This window comes from Salvelinus sp. IW2-2015, linkage group LG22 (assembly GCF_002910315.2).
Source record: "Salvelinus sp. IW2-2015 linkage group LG22, ASM291031v2, whole genome shotgun sequence".
NCBI lineage: Eukaryota > Metazoa > Chordata > Actinopteri > Salmoniformes > Salmonidae > Salvelinus > Salvelinus sp. IW2-2015.
Genome location: NC_036862.1, coordinates 19,866,923 through 19,884,720, shown reverse-complemented (window position 1 = coordinate 19,884,720; position 17,798 = coordinate 19,866,923). Strand labels below are relative to the sequence as shown.

Sequence of the window (17,798 nt, the reverse complement as noted above, 5' to 3'; positions counted from 1 at the left end):
CAAACTTTAATGCATAAGAAGCCCTACTAGCTTATAGTTAGTTAAGCATGTCAAAAAACCTTATAAAAACCCCACAATAGTAATAAATAAGAGCTAGCCTACTATTGTAGTCACTCCACCAATGTATACTACTCATGGCAGACAACATACAGTACCTCCAATTTGAGCCTTTTCGCAATGGCCCCAGATTTCCTTGGGCTCTTTGTAGTTCTATTAAATACACAAATACTCGGCACTGGATCTTCTTTGTCGTCCAATATTATAGTGGAGCGAATCTATCAGGTCTGGGTTGTAGACAGAAGCAGTCTTCTCGAAATGGTCTGAACACAACACTACTCGCTGATGATGTAGTCCACTAATTCTCGCTGCTATCCATCTAGCCTGGGTACCAGTCTCGTTAGCTAACATTCCACTCCCTGTACTCCATGTCATGTGCCAAAATGTTTGGCAATGGCAAGGAGTGGAACGTTAGATAAGAGACTGATACTCAAACTAGCGTCTATCCAYGCTTTATGGGGGGTATTATCTTGAGGAATAAATACAAGTTTTGCTCTGGCACTTGTCTGTTGGTGCATACGATCGTACAGCAGCTTGTTTGCATTGTTATAGCCAAATGTCAAAGCGAGGAACATGTTGCATTTATACTATTCGCGCGGCTAGTTTGAAGAGGGAAATCATCACTTCCTCATATAACCCCCGACCTGTAGTTGGCGGTAATGTTTTCTTGCGATTGATGTTCCTTCTCCCTCTCCTTTCTCTAATACATCTGTCTCTACTCTTTGTAGTCACTAGTTACCACAGCCYCAAAGTCATAAACTTCGCATTTTTCTACAATTTATCTTCAAATTTGATTTGAAACCTTACCATTATARATAACCCTGAGCTATAATAAAGGAKCCAAACCTTAAATTAAGACRAACAAGCACCTTTTCGATGTTTATGAATTTCAGAGCCAATTTTAACTTTGTGGCTGTGGTAACTAGTGGAAACCTATGTTCTTGGCGGGGATACGGAGTAACTAGTTACCACTGAGGTATAATAAGAACGGTAACGTTAGCTACTAGCTAGCAGTGAAAGCAGCGTGGGGAGTTTGGTCGAGTAAATACTACCAAGCGAGCTAGTGGCACTAACGTTTCTGGGAAATGTATACTGAATGCATATTCTAACTAACGTTAACTCTTCAGGCTATCGATAGCTAGTTGACTAGCTATATCGTCTTCCCTGCACAAACGTCTAGATATCGGTTTATGTCCAGCAGCGTTAAATAGGCATCTTTGGGAAACGAAATAGCCAACCAGGTCACAGAAGCGCAGTGTTGTTGACAGCTCCGGACCGACCCAAACGAGTGTTTTCTCTGGCCGTCATTTCCATCAGTCTCTGAGGATGGTTCTGCTAAGGAGTGTCCCTCCACCCAGRGAGGGAGTCCGGCATGAACAAGCCGAGACCACGGCGGTGTTGGACGGGAAGGGCCTCGGCGCAGGAACGCTCTACGTTGCTGAAACGTATGCGACGCTATTGTGGATAACTAGCTAAGTTAGCTAGCATTGTTAGCTAGTTAGCATGCTAGCWAATTTATTTAAAGTCCTAAAATCAGGAAGTTTCAAGACTTACATTTGTCTTATGTGTTTTTCCTTTGATAGTATTAACTTGAGCACCATGAACTTGCATTTTGCCTCACGTTAGTTGGCTATCTAGTCAGTGACTTGGAGTGGATCTCCATTGTATTTAATTGATTGCTCACACCCTCCCTCCTTGTCTCTTTCTCAAAGCACACTGGCGGGGAAGATATGAGGTTCCTCTGTTTTGAGMAGGCAATGAGGGGAGACGTGATGAATCAAGGAAATACAATGAGTTTTCACCTTGTGACTAGTAGTCAAAATGTTCCTTTCCTGTGTTTTCCAGGCGATTGTCGTGGTTTGATGGATCAGGGATGGGCTTCTCTCTAGAGTACCCCACTATCAGCCTGCACGCCATCTCACGAGACCTCAGCACCTACCCACAGGAACATCTATACGTCATGGTCAACMCKAAACTCAACGGTGAGARACACCTGTCCATCATGGTAAATATCAAACTCAGTGTAACACAAACTTGTGAACGAGTAAGAAGTTCTTAGTGTGTGTCTGTGTTCCCCAGATGAGAACGAAGCAGAGATGCAGGAGAATGCCCATGATCAGGAGGATGAGGATAACAGCAGTGAGGAAGATGAGTCTGAGGGGATCACAGAGATCCGCTTCGTCCCTAGAGACAAGGCAGCATGTAAGTCAGAGGGGAGAGGGATGGCTAGTAGGGCAGGGCTAAATTAAAGTAAATGCATCTTTATTAAGCAGGTCACATATATGGAAGATGTTATTATATAATACAACAAGTGCTGTACAGTAGTCAATAACAAGTTCAAACATCTCACTACACACATGCATTAGGGATGTCTAAAGCTTTTGGTTCTCGCATTCTTTGACATTCAGCTCTAGTTTGTAATCACTATGCTAGCTAGCATTAGAACACAGATTTCCCTAACGTGTGTGTGTGTGTCCAGTGGAGTCTATGTTTTCAGCGATGTGTGAGTGTCAGGCCCTGCACCCAGACCCGGATGATGAAGACTCCGACGGGGACTTTGACGGAGATGAGTACAATGTGGAAGAAGCAGGTGTGTAACACACACACACTCATTTATACAAGCACACACACAGTTCTACAAACAGTACACTCACGCTTTTACATACAGTGTACAATCTCACATAGATGRAGTAATAAAGAAGATAATACTAACATTGTATCTCCACCTTCTTTCTCCCTTCAACGGAAAAGAGGCAGGTAAGAAGCCTAACAACTATGCACTCACCCTATCAGCTGCTACTACTACACACACAGGTACACACGCACTCACAGGTGGTATTCTCTCTGTCCTCCAGAGCATGGTCAGGGTGATATCCCGTCATTCTGTACATATGAGGAGGGTGTGTCGGGTCTGACGGCTGAAGGCCAGGCTACTCTGCAGAGACTGGAGGGCATGTTAGCTCAGTCTGTTGCTAACACCTTTCACATGGCTGGGGTCCGCACTGATGAGGCCAATGGAGAGTTTGACGGTGGGTCACACACGTATCATACAAGGATAGGTCATACAAATACTCAAACACAGGATACGAGGGTAGGTCACACACTGAAACAGTATTTTTTTTWAATCCCTAGGCAACATTTCAGCATGAGGATATAAATAATACACAGTGGAGGTTCTTGGCTCTGCTTGTTAGTGGTGTGTTGTAACAACCACCAGATGGCGCCAGAGGATAACAATGATCCCACTCGAAATAATCGCTACATAACAGCAAATGCCTTACAAACAGAACGTAACATATTACAATATAAGATGCATAGAAAAACATACGTTCAAAGGACTGGTGTAAGATTGGTTAAAAAAAACATTACGAGGCTAGCTCCTTGGGCGCATGTCTGTCATGAGCAGGAACTTAGCCATGGAGTCCTCTAGAAGTTAAAATAAGAGCATTGAAGTCAGKCTGATTCTGGTAATTGGTCCTTCTCCTCTTGAGCACCGGATGGTTCTCCAACTTCTCTGCCTGCCACTGACTTATCTCCCATCACTACAAAAGAGTGAAAAAAACACAACATTTCTGTGCATAAATGTACCTCTGAGAAGGAGTAATTTTTCAACCTAAAGATGCCATTCTAACATGAACCTAAACAATAGATTCAAATGTATTCTACAACACACCTGAAATATAGCTCAACATATAACCGGGCACCCCAGTCTTCTCCTTAAACTTGGTGAGGCTCCTTGGGCATGATGAGGTTGGGGGGGAAAAACTGCCTAAATATATGATGGTTGAGGTGCACTTACTTTGAATTTGCTTCTCCATGCTTTTCCTCCGTCTTCTTTTCACCAGGGGCATCTCTAATCCCTCTTCCAGCACCTTTTCTCGCTCTCCTTCCATGTCTTTATTACTTTCTCGTATCATATTTTCCCTCTGCTAGAATCTCTTTCCTCTTTCYTACCATCTCTTCCCTATTTATGCAKATCTCTAACTTCTTTCACTTCTGTKTTTTCTGTCTCTTGTGCCATCTCTCTCTCCCTCTCATAGCATCTTTTCTCCCACAATCTCTTTCCTATTTGGTAGTATATTTTTGATGTCCTTAATAACTCCTTCACCTTGTCTCTTTCTCCATGTTGATGACATGGTACCTGTTCCCAATTCTCTGCAACACATCAAATTCCAAACCTGTGTATTTATTCCAACATACAACACAAAATTATACAAATAATAATCTGTTTCATAATATTTAATTTGTTACCGGTAGTTAAACTGTTGTAAGTATGATTGCTTTAAAAGTTAAAAAGGTATGATTTTTGAACCATTTCTACTGTCAGGTTGTGTTGCAACCTGCTGTAATGTCACCTAGATTACGTTGCAAATATCTAAGAGCTGTAGCTCTGTATGTCAGAGATTAGCAACAAGCCCTAAATACTCACCGGTCGCTGCAATCTTCCTCCAATAATGTACTGGAGATATAATGTACTGGAGATATAATGTACTGTCTCTTGAAGTTAACTCAGTATAGTGTAAACATCTACAGTTGAAGTCGGAAGTTTACATACACCTTAACCAAATACATTTAAACTCAGTTTTTCACAATTCCTGACATTTAATCCTAGTAAAAATTCCCTGTCTTAGGTCAGTTAGGATCACCACTTTATTTTAAGAATGTGAAATGTCAGAATAATAGTATAGAGAATTATTTATTTCAGCTTTTATTTCTTTCATCACATTCCCAGTGGGTTAYACGTTTACATACACTCAATTAGTATTTGGTAGCTTATCCTTTAAATTATTTAACTTGGGTCAAATGTTTCAGGTAGCTTCCCACAATAAGTTGGGTGAATTTTGGCCCATTCCTCCTGACAGAGCTGGTGTAACTGAGTTAGGTTTGTAGGCCTCCTTGCTCGCACACACTTTCAGTTCTGCCCACACATTTTCTATAGGATTGAGGTCAGGGCTTTGTGATGGCCACTCTCATACCTTGACTTTGTTGTCCTTAAGCCATTTTGCCACAACTTTGGAAGTATGCTTGGGGTCATTGTCCATTTGGAAGACCCATTTGCGACCAAGCTTTAACTTCCTGACTGATGTCTTGAGATGTTGCTTCAATATATCCACATAATTTTCCAWCCTCATGATGCCATCTATTTTGTGAAGTGCACCAGTCCCTCCAGCACCAAAGCACCCCCACAACATGATGCTGCCACCCCCGTGCTTCACGGTTTGGATGGTGTTCTTCGACTTGCAAGCCTCCGCCTTTTTCCTCCAAACATAACGATGGTCATTATGGCCAAACAGTTCTATTTCTGTTTCATCAGACCAGAGGACATTTCTCCAAAAAGTACAATCTTTGTCCCCATATGCAGTTGCAAACCGTAGTCTGGCTTTTTTATGGCGGTTTTGGAGCAGTGGCTTCTTCCTTGCTGAGTGGCCTTTCAGGTTATGTCGATATAGGACTCGTTTTACTGTGGATATAGACACTTTTGTACCTGTTTCCTCCAGCATCTTCACAAGGTGCTTTGCTGTTCTGGGATTGATCTGCACTTTTCGCACCAAAGTACGTTCATCTCTAGGAGACAGAACGCGCCTCCTTCCTGAGCGGTATGACGACTGCGTGGTCCCATGGTGTTTATACTTGCGTACTGTTGTTTGTACAGATGAACATGGTACCTTCAGGCGTTTGGAAATTGCTCCCAAGGATGAACCAGACTTGTGGAGGACTACAATTATTTTCTGAGGTCTAGGTCTTGGCTGATTTTCTTTTGATTTTCCCTTGATGTCAAGCAAAGAGGCACTGAGTTTGAAGGTAGTCCTTGAAATACATKCACTGGTACACCTCCAATTGACTCAAGTGATGTCAATTAGCCTATCAGAAGCTTCTAAAACCATTTTCCAAGCTGTTTAAAGGCACAGTCAACTTAGTGTATGTAAACTTCTGACCCACTGGAATTGTGATACAGTGAATTATAAGTGAAATAATCTGTCTGTAAACAATTGTTGGAAAAACTACTTGTGTCATGCACACAGTATATGTCCTAACCGACTTGCCAAAACTATAGTTTGTTAACAAGACATTTGTGGAGTGGTTGAAAAATGAGTGTTAATGACTCCAACCTAAGTGTATGTAAACTTCTGACTTCAACTGTACCTATATCTTAGTGTAGTAAGTTAATATATCTCAGTATACAGTGCATTCGGAAAGTATTCAGACCCCATGACTTTTTCCACATTTTGTTACGTTAGAGCCATATTCTAAAWTGTATTATATAAAATCACACACTTCCCCGTAATGACAAAGCAAAAACAGGTTTTTAGAAATGTTTGCTAATTTATAAAAAAMAAATACAAATAAAGATGACTCAATTGAGCTCAAGTGCATCCTGTTTCCATTGGTCATCCTTGATGTTCTACAACTTAATTGGAGTCTACCTGTGGTAAATTCAATTGATTGGACATGATTTGGAAAGGCGCACACCTGTCAATATAAGGTCCCCCGGTTGATCGTGCATGTCAGAGCAAAAACCAAGTTATGAGGTCGAAGGAATTGTCTTTAGAGCTGGCCGCCTGGCCAAACTGAGCAATCAGGGGAGAAGGGCCTTGGTCAGGGAAGTGACCAAGATCCCGAWGGTCACTCTTGATAGAGCTCCYGAGATCCTCTGTGGACAACCATTTCTGCAGCACTCCACCAATCAGGCCTTTATGGTAGAGTGGCCAGGTGGAAGCCACTCCTCGGTAAAAGGCACATGACAACACGCACCTAAAGGACTCTGACCATGAGAAACAAGATTCTCTGGTCTGATGAAACCAAGATTGAACTCTTTGGCCTGATTGCCAAGCGTCACGTCTGGAGGAAAGCTGGCACCATACCTACGGTGAAGCTTGTTGATGTTTTTCAGGGACTGGGAGACTAGTCAAGATCGAGGGAAAGATGAACGGAGTGAAGTACAGAGAGATCCTTGATGAAAACCTGCTTTAGAGTGCTCCGGACCTCCAACTGGGGCGAAGGTTCACCTTCCAGTAGGACAACGASCCTAAGCACACAGCCAAGACAATGTGGCTTCAAGTCCCAGCCAGAGCCCGGGCTTGAACCTGATCGAACATCTCTGGAGAGAACTGAAAATAGCTGTGCAGCGACGCTCCCCATCCAACCTGACAGAGCTTGAGAAGAATGGGAGAAACTCCCCAAATACAGGTATGCCAAGCTTMTAGGGTCATACCCAAGAAGACTCAYGTCTMTAATCGCTGCCAAAGGTGCTTCAACAAAGCAKCWAGTAAAGGGTCGGAMTACTTATGTAAATGTGAAATTTCATTTTTTAAATGTATTTATTTTTAAATAAATTTGAAAAAATGTGTCTGAACCTGTTTTTGCTTTMCCATTGTGTGTAGGTTGATGGGGGGGATGTTCAGGGCCCCTTTCTCTTCCTTGAAAAATAACTGATTGACCAGCATGTATAGCCCAAACCTATTATAGACACATGAGCATGAAGAAAGCAGTATGTGTTTAATGATAATCAGTATATTGGCTGATGAGTCTGCTTTGTCTATTCTAGTCGTTCTATTTCTTTGTTTGTCTTTGCAGATGGGATGGAGGTGGATGCAGGGTCGACGATGGCCGGACAGTTTGAAGATGCAGACGTAGACCACTAGTAATAACATATCATAATACTACGTTGTAATGATCAGTACATTTGTGATGTTTTGTGTTATCACCTTGTAATCCACATCCTGCTGCCAACCGTATGGACCTGCTTACCATACTGTAGTTAAGTCTCTCACTCTCCCCCACTCCTTCTCCCAGATGGAACTCAATTATACTGCCAGTCAAAGCACTTGTGGGATAGGAGGAGAATACAATCTCTCCACTTCCTGATTTTCTGTTCATCTCAACATACACAGATTCTTCTCTTGTGTTTTGTACCTGAAGACCAGTTGTACAGAGATTTCCCCAACAGGGAACATTGTTGCCTTTGTATGAAATCTCTTCATTAAACACGTGTGTTTTTGTATAAAGAACAAGGTGTTTCTTCTGTGCACATTCCAGAGAAGTAACGTAGGAGCTCCTGGTGCATCTGGAAATCAATATTTTTCATGTCTTTGTTTGTTTATTAAAAAGAGGAGAGTGTGCAGAAATGGCTTTGGGCCGAATTGGAAGCGGTACATGTGCATCAGAGGCAGCTGCCTAGACCGCTAGACCAGTGGTTCCCAAATTGAGGGGAGAGGGGCGGCGCAGTCCGACTTTAAACTTATTCTTGACATTTGTAATAAAATGAGGTAGTGCATCATCAGTTCCTCTTGTCATGCTAGTCATTACATACCTTAGAGAGCTATTTATAACTTGTCAGAAATGTCCAGATCTACTACCCCACATTAGCTAACACTTTTTTTTTATGTTTCAAGTTTATTTTTTTGCCTGTAAATATTGTAATTTTTGTGAAAAGGTTTGGGAGTCCCTGCACTAGACTACCCTTGGCCACAGAAACTAAGGTTTCTTATTTGCTTTGCTTTTAGGCAGCATGAGCAGAGCGAGAGCCACTTTAAACTATTGTTCTTGGGTGAGGTGTTGTATCAATCTTGAAAATTGAACCAGAGTGTAATTTTAACACTGAGCAACGCAAGCCTCTCACAGAGCACTTACAAATACATCACCACAAATATGTGGACACCCCTTCAAATTTGTGGATTTGGCTATTTGAGCCACACTCGTTGCTGACAGGTGTATAAAATCGAGCAGACAGCCATGCGATCTCCATAGACAAATATTGGCAGTAGAATGGCCTCACTGAAGAGATCAGTGACTTTCAACGTGGCACAGTCATAGGATGCTACCTTTCCAACAAGTCAGTTCATAACATTTCTGCCCTGCTACAGCTGCCCCAGTCAACTGTAAGTGCTGTTATTGTGAAGTAGAAACATCTAGGAGCAAAAAAGTGGTCGGCCACACAAGCTCACAGAACGGGACCACCGAGTGCTGAAGCGCATTGGCGCGTAAAAATCGTCTGTCCTTGGTTGCAACACTCACTACCGAGTTCCAAACTGTCTCTGGAAGCAATGTCAGCTCAAAAACTGTTCGTCGGGAGCTTCATGAAATGGGTTTCAATAGCCGAGCAGCCGCATGCAATGTCACAATCACCATGTGCAATGCCAAGCGCCGGCTGGAGTGGTGCAAAGCTCCCCGCCATTGGACACTGGAGCAGTGGAAACGCATTCTCTGGAGTGATGAATAACGCTTCACCATCTGGCAGTACGACGGACAAATCTGGGTTTGACGGATGCCAGAAGAACGCTACCTGCCCGACTGCATAGTGCCAACTATACATTTTGGTGGAGGATGAATAATTGTCTGGGGCTGTTTTTCATGGTTCGGGCTAGGCCCCTTAGTTCCAGTGAAGGGAAATCTTACATTACATTCTAGATGATTCTGTGCTTCCAACTTTGTGGCAACAGTTTGGGGAAGGCCCTTTCCTGTTTCAGCATGACAATGCCCCCGTGCACAAAGCGAGATCCATACAGAAATGGTTTGTCGAGATCAGTGTGGAAGAACTTGACTGGCCTGCACAGAGCCCTGACCTCAACCCCATCGAACACCTTTGGGATGAATTGGAACGCCGACTGCGAGCCAGGCCTAATCGTCCAACATTAGTGTCTGACCTCATATGCTGTTGTGGCTGAATGGAAGCAAGTCCCCGCAGAAATGTTCCACAAAGTGTGTGTACTGCGAAGGAGCGACTTGGGACGGTTGGCCGTAGACATATCTATTGTAGAACTGGGCATAAATTACTATCTCAAAGCGTTATAAAGATGCTATTAACACTAACTACAGAAATCAACTTTTTACATCGATGCTACACAAATACAGAGGATGCTGCTGAGGGGAGGATGGCTAATAAAAATGTCTGGAATAGAGTGAATGAAATGGTATCAAACACGTTCCAGCTCAATTTTTATGTGCCACCAGCCACCACTGCACAAATCATATTAGGTTAAAAAAAAAGAGGTCACTGTGCATCAGGGTCTTTGGTTCGTAGGGATGGATGGTGAGTCCAGGGCAATAGATATCAAACAAAATAAAACAAACCGAAAAGTGGAGGAAAGTGTGTGTGTGTGTGTGTGTGAAGGAGGTCTGTATGGCAAAGGCTCCACGGCTGCAGCAGCGACCAGAGGGCCCGGGGAGCACCAGGCTGGTGTGTGTGTCTGTGTAGATGGGGCTGATGCATTGTAAGCCCTGGAGTGTGTGTCTCAGGTGCAGGTCAGAGAGACCGAGGGCCCACAGCCCCTGTAGCATGGTACGAGCCACGCTAGCTGCCATGAACTGGAGCACCATCTTCAGTACGCCGCTCCTAAAAAGAATTGAGGAGAATAGAATATGTATCCATTATCCATAGAATGCATATTCATTATAGAAAGACAGCAATAGAATACAATAGAATGTTATTATAGATAGAATAGAATAGATTATACATATACAAAATAAAAAAAATACTATCCCATCATACAGAATAAGCTAAAATACACTGCTCAAAAAAATAAAGGGAACACTTAAACAACACAATGTAACTCCCAAGTCAATCACACTTCTGTGAAATCAAACTGTCCACTTAGGAAGCAACACCGATTGACAATAAATTTCACATGCTGTTGTGCAAATGGAATAGACAAAAGGTGGAAATTATAGGCAATTAMCAAGACACCCCCAATAAAGGAGTGGTTCTGCAGGTGGTGACCACAGACCACTTCTCAGTTCCTATGCTTCCTGGCTGATGTTTTGGTCACTTTTGAATGCTGGCGGTGCTTTCACTCTAGTGGTAGCATGAGACGGAGTCTACAACCCACACAAGTGGCTTAGGTAGTGCAGCTCATCCAGGATGTCACATCAATGCGAGCTGTGGCAAGAAGGTCAGCGTAGTGTCCAGAGCATGGAGGCGCTACCAGGAGACAGGCCAGTACATCAGGAGAAGTGGAGGAGGCCGTAGGAGGGCAACAACCCAGCAGCAGGACCGCTACCTCCGCCTTTGTGCAAGGAGGAGCACTGCCAGAGCCCTGCAAAATGACCTCCAGCAGGCCACAAATGTGCAGTGTTGCTTCCTAAGTGGACAGTTTGATTTCACAGAAGTGTGATTGACTTGGAGTTACATTGTGTTGTTTAAGTGTTCCCTTTATTTTTTTGAGCAGTGTAGGTATCCATTACATAGAATCCACAATATAATAGATAATGTATCCATTATATAGAGACAACAATAGAATAGAATAGAACCCGGCAGTGAGGCGTCCCCGGTCGGTGTGTTCCAGCGTGCTACAGGGGTTCCCCAGGGCTCCATGGAAGGTGAGGCCATGGACCACAGATGCCAGGTAGGTGAGGCTGAGACAGAACTGAGGCTGCAGCCCGGCCCACCTCTCCCAGCAGACGCAGCTCTAGGTTGCAGATACACAGCTGCAGTGTAGAGACCAGCTCCATGGTGTAAACAGCAGACTGACATAGCCCTCTGGGAGCTAGTAGCTTGGTTAAGATTCTCCTACTCAGTTCACACAGCAGCACGACGACGTCTGCCTCTCTCCTCAGTCTCGGTTTCTCCCCCTCTCTCTCTTCCTCTCTCTCTGTATGTGTCTTCTTGCTAGCTCCTGTGGGTCTGTTTTCTTATGGCTGCAGCAGGCTACCATGTGTGTGTGTGTATATGTTTGTGCGTGTGTGTGTGTGGGATCAGAGAGGGTAGATGATGATGAGCTTGAGTTCACATGGTGCGGAAGTGGCTGCCTCTCCTCTCTCCTTTCTCCTCTCTCTCTTCCTCTCCTCTCCTCTATGTCTCTCCATACACTGCGCCTATTGCCTATTGCTGCTATAACGTGGCCAGGCTGTGAGGTGTGATCCCCKCACCCACCACCAGAGAGCACAGTAGTTATACAGATTCAATGATGTCATACCATATACTGCATGGTTTTGTATGGGAAGTCCCAAATGTCACGCTATTCCCTAGGTCCCTATATAGTGCACTTATTTTGTCCAGAGCCCTGTGGGCCTTGGTTAAAACTAGCACACTACAAAGAGAATAGAGTGCCATTTGAGACAGACCTATGTCTATGCCCATCACCCTCACCCAATTACACACACTTTTCTCTCCTCCTTTCCTTATATCCTCTCCTTCAGCGGATTCAGTAATTAGTCTGATTAAGAAAAATGATGATAATGATAAATCTCAATAAGGCTATTGTAAAATCCAGCCCAGTGATTGACCTCTGCACCTGTCAAGTCTGTATCCTACAGATGAAGAAAGTGGGCACAAGGAGAGAAGGACACAAGCAGAGGACACAAGGATAGGAAGCGATATAAACAAATAATTGAGATGCAGCCCCGAAATGTAATCGGGGAAACTCATGGCGAAACCCACCTCACCTCCCAGTGAAACAGACGGCCAAACAGACCAATAAGCATACGACTGAGCTTCAGCCTGACCACTGGCATATTAGAAACGAGTGTAGTGGGCGGGCGTTGCTATGTAGCAGGGTGGTGTGTGTCTAACAATAGCCAGGGATTGGCAGAGCCTGGGCAGAGCGATAGAAGAAGGGTTTGTCAAATTGGGCAGAATAGAAAAAACTGAAGCTACTTGGGCGAATGCATGTGTGTGAGTGCTGGCAAAGAGAACGGATCGCCATCAGGAATTTTTCAAAAGACACGGCGATAGGTGAGTTTCTCCTATTCCTTTATCCACAGACAGAACCGGGCATGACATTCTTTTCAGTTTACCTTCCTTTACTGGTACATTACAGGACTGTTACCGCAGAACAGACAGGAGGAGCGTGCTCACGGCGCTACAGTGTAACGGCAAGGGATCATGCATACATACAGTAGTGGTTGGACGTTGGGGCCGCGAGGCAGATTTATCGGTTCACTGATTTTGTCCCTGGGAGAAGGGAACAGGGTGTTATGACGGTGCTTTATGCAGCCCGCGGTGTGTTGTGGTGGCGCTCCAGACATTATCAGAGTGTGTGTGTGTGTGTGTGTGCGTGTGTGTGTGTGTGTGTGTGTGTGTGTGCGTGTGCGCGCGCGCGTGTGTGTGTGTGTGTGTGTGGACCAGTTGTCTGTCGCTTCAAGGGTCAACCGGTATGAATGAAAAATGTGGGAATATACAGTTATCATTCGAATGAAATTAACTCGCCTGAATGAATGAAAATTGGCACAAAATGTCACGGATAAAATTAAATGATCTCATGTACAATCTAGGCTAGATATTACAAACATTTTAATTTATTTAATGTCTTTAGGAGAAAGATGTGAAACGAATCATTATGCGACATAGAGGGGGGTCCTTGTGATCCTTCGGTTGTCCCTATCCCATTTGAAGTTAACATTTAAAATAGTTAGGGTTGGGCAAGGTAGGGGTTAAGATTAGGGACTAACTGGGGGGAGAGAGAGACACATATTTGTATTTATTTAACCTTTATTTAACTAGGCAAGTCAGTTAATAACGAATTCTTATTTACATTGACGGCCTAGGAACAGTAGGTTAACTGCCTTGTTCAGGGGCAGAACAACAGATTTTTACCTTGTCAGTTCGGGGATTCGAACTAGCAACCACTGGCAACCACTGGCCCAACGCTCTAACCACTAGGCTACCTGCCGCCCCAAAATGCACTAGAGAGGGTAGAAAAGGGAGAGACCAACAGACAGAAAGAGGAAAAAGACTGGAAGAAACAGAGAGAGGGGGTAGGCTAGATAAGTGCGGCTGTAGCTGTCTGATTAGTGACACAGTGCTCCACAGCCTTCACTCAGTCTGACTTGGCGCTTTGAATAAATGACACATCAGGAATAACAGTCTAACCAAGAAGAGTAGGCTAATTTGGGTTGGGGAAACAACCCAGTGTGTGTCCCAAATAGCACCCTTTTCCCTATATAGTTAAATAAAGGTTAAATTAAAAGAATATATGTATATGGGGGCTCTGGTCAACGTAGTGCACTATATAGGGAATAGTGTTCTGTTTGGGATGTAGCCCCATCTAGTGTCTTCTCATCAGCAGTCTATATCACCACTGGTCTTGTCTCAGTTCTGTTAAGGTAATGAGCCTGAGCCAACACTGACCTTCGTGCCCCATAAACGTTGAATGGGATCAATATGTAGAGGAATAAGTGAGAYGTGTCCAGCCAGCCAATCACATGTCTGTCTACATGGGTGGAAAGGGGGATAGGCACATGTTATGTACAAGTGTAAAAACAGTAATAATATTATGATTAGCCTATTCATTGTGATATGAAGAGACGTTGTAGGATGTGGGGGTGTGAAGTGTGTAAGAACAAGTGTGTATGTATGTATACCCTGCAGACTGTTTAGGGTTGGACACTTTAGCCAATCCAAGGTTTAATTTGGTCTGTAAGGAGTGTGTGTGTTTACTCTCTCTATTTACACTCTCTGACACACACACACACACAGAGGGAGGGAGTATTTCTGTAATTTTTTCTACCCTGTGCTGTGTCCTTACCGCCCTCTCTTCTCCTCCTCCCTTTTCCCCTCTAGTAAAGTACTGTAGAGAACAGAATACTGGCATCAGAGCTAACCTGTCCACTGAAGCAACAATAATACTATCAACTATAAATATCTCTCTCTCTGAGTCCCTGTCTATCTCTCTACCCCTCTCTGTTTCTCTCCAGTTGACCCTCTTGTCTCTTTTCCTCTCTTATCAAATCAAATGTTATTAGTTAAATGCGCCGAATACAACAGTTATCCTTTTTTCTCCCTTTACTCTTTCTACATCTCGCCCCCCCCCCACACACACACACACACAGTGACAGGTAGTGCTGCATTGGCACTAATCACTGATTTAAATCACCTTTAAATCTACATCCTGCTGCTGACCTTATGGACCTGTAGTTAAGTCCTCTCGCTCTTTCTCTCCTTTCTTTCTCTCTCTCCCTATCTCTCTCCCGTAATTTCTATCTCTACTCCCTTCCCTCTCTGCTCTCCCTATTCTATCTCTCTCCTCTCCTATCTCTCTCTCTCCTCTCTCTCTCTCCCTTCTCCTCTCTCTCTCTCTCTCCCTATCTCTCTCTCTCTCTCCCTCTCCCCTATCTCTCCTCTCTCTCTCCCTATCTCTCTTTCCCTATTTCTATCTCTCTCTCCTCTCTCCCTATCTCTCTCTCTCGCTCTCCCTATCTCTCTCTCTCTTCTCTCTCCCTATCTCTCTCTCTTCTCTCTCTCCTATCTCTCTTCTCTCTCCCTATCTCTCTCTCTCTTCCCTATCTCTCTCTCTCTCTCCCTATCTCTCTCTCTCTCTCCCTATCTCTCTCCTCTCCCTCTCTCTCTCCCTATTTCTATCTCTCTCCTCACACTAGGTGTGTGAATGCGTGAACAGCTGCAGTAGGAATCTCACCGCCTCTCTCTTTATTCGTTTAGCTGTTTTCTCTACCTCAGATGACCTCCATTGATGACCATTATCCTCTCAAATACACACAAGCACGCAAACCCTGCTGGTCGGCATCTGGTGGGCTGGCGGTGTAGTGGCATGTCTGTCTGGAGTCTGAGGAGTAGGATAGTTTGGGTGTTAAATAGATAGGTTGTATTCCCATGCTTAGATGTTGCTGATGCATGCCAGATCTTACAAGGCCTGGATAAGTATTTTACATATCAGCTAACTACATCATATGTTATAGCAATCTGGTGCCCAGTATTACAATGGTGCCGGATGGGAGGGCTGCCGTCTTATTGGCTCTTAATCAACCATGCTATTATAATTTTTTTTTTTGTGTTGTTCGTAACTTGTTTTGTAAATAATGTTGCTACTACCGTCTCTTATGACCGAAAAGAGCTTCTGGACATCAGAACTGCGATTGCTCACCTCCAACTGGACAAAGAGTTCTTCAATGAGTCGGACGGGAGGGATATACTACTACAGACACCGACAACATATAGCTGGCAGGTTATACACTCCATCGGCAGGACAGAACAGCAGCCTCTGGTAAGACACGGCGCGGGGGCCACAGCAAAAAAAACTTCCCTTTTTCAGGACCCTGTCTTTCAAAGATAATTCGTAAAAATCCAAATAACCTCAGAGATCTTCATTGTAAKGGGTTTTTAACACTGTTTCCCATTGTTAAGTATCTTGCTAGCTGGATCGAATTCTCTGTTAGCTTACCAGAGAAATGTTGAGCAACATTAGCCAACTTATCTGATCAAATAATTGAGTTTATGGTGTGAAAATTAGCTTGCTAATAAAGTCAGACAGTTTTTGTTGAATTTGACAGTAACACGTGTGTGAGGGGAGATTATACCTTTTTTGTTTTACTCAACGTTATTTTTTTGCACACGTAGCCTTGTACGCTTGATTGATGTCTATAGTGGCCACTACAATAGAGCAAAAATAGAATGCATGTTTGTTTCATTCTATTTCTACTTTAAGATGTTTTTTTTCTTCCCCAAGTGCAATATTTATGTGTGTGGTCACAAGAGTTKTATTATAAAGGCTGTCATGGCTAACTGCAATAATAACATTGGATTGCTTTCTTTACATTTTTTTGCTGTGAGTTAGGTTCACATTAACTACTTTTTTATTTACACACAGAGACTGATCATGTAGATCATGTTCTTTGTTGTTTAATTAGTTAAAACCTGCATTTCCCCTAGCAGGGATTTTTAGCGTGTTTCAGTGCAACAACAAAAAAGTGTCACCTTTTTGGGCCCTCACCATCCCTGAAACAGGAAACATCCAGAGGCGACGCACCTAGGGGCCGGGGGCTTTAATGCAGGGAAACTTAAATCAGTTCTACCTCATTTCTATCAGGATGTTAAATGTGTAACRAAAGGGAAAAGAATTCAAGACCACCTTTACTCCACACACAGAGATGCGTACAAAGCTCTCCCTCGCCCTCCATTTGGCAAATCGGACCATAATTCTATCCTGATTCCMGCTTACAAGCAAAAATTAAAGCAGGAAGCACTAGTGGTCAGATGAAGCAGATGCTAAACTACAGGACTGCTTTGCTAGCACAGACTTGAATATGTTCTGGGATTCTTCCGATGGCATTGAGGAGTACACCATCAGTCACTGGCTTTATCAATAAGTGCATGTATCGTGAGATTTTGAGTGAAAACCTTCTTCCATCAGCAATGGCATTGAAGATGAAACGTGGCTGGGTCTTTCAGCATGACAATGCTCCCAAACACACCGCCCGGGCAACAAAGAAGTGGCTTCGTAAGAAGCATTTCAAGGTCCTGGAGTGGCCTAGCCAGTCTCCAGATCTCAACCCCATAGAAAATCTTTGGAGGGAGTTGAAAGTCCGTGTTGCCCAGCAACAGCCCCAAAACACACTGCTCTAGAGGAGATCTGCATGGAGGAATGGGCCAAATACCAGCAACAGTGGTGTGAAAATCTTGTGAAGACTTACAGAAAACGTTTGACCTCTGTCATTGCCAACAAAGGGTATATAACAAAGTATTGAGAAACTTTTGTTATTGACCAAATACTTATTTTCCACCATAATTTGCAAAATAATTCATAAAAAATCCTACAATGTGATTTTCTTGGTTTTTTTTTTCTAATTTTGTCTGTCATAGTTGAAGTGTACCTATGATGAAAATTACAGGCCTCATCTTTTTAAGTGGGAGAACTTGCACAATTGGTGGCTGACTAAATACTTTTTTGCCCCACTGTATATGAATGAGTGATGGTACAGAACGGCATAGGCAAGATGCAGTAGATGGTATCGAGTACAGTATATACATATGAGATGAGTAATGTGGGTATGTAAACATAAAAGTGCATAGT

The 17,798-nt window shown here is 43.5% G+C and overlaps 1 protein-coding gene and 1 pseudogene across 1 annotated transcript; one reads left to right on the top strand and one right to left on the bottom strand.

The window, feature by feature from the left end:
* Window positions 1-520: 520 nt before the first annotated feature.
* On the top strand, window positions 521-8,338 carry LOC111949478 (methylosome subunit pICln). The gene is made up of 7 exons (XM_023966698.2): window positions 521-1,502; window positions 1,903-2,039; window positions 2,137-2,259; window positions 2,537-2,647; window positions 2,809-2,814; window positions 2,913-3,086; window positions 7,633-8,338. The coding sequence occupies exons 1-7, from the start codon at window positions 1,384-1,386 to the stop codon at window positions 7,698-7,700; spliced, it is 738 nt and encodes a 245-aa protein (XP_023822466.1). The 5' UTR covers window positions 521-1,383; the 3' UTR covers window positions 7,701-8,338.
* A 1,649-nt stretch (window positions 8,339-9,987) lies between these two features.
* Window positions 9,988-12,507, bottom strand: LOC111949816 (aquaporin-11-like; annotated as a pseudogene).
* Window positions 12,508-17,798: the final 5,291 nt, after the last annotated feature.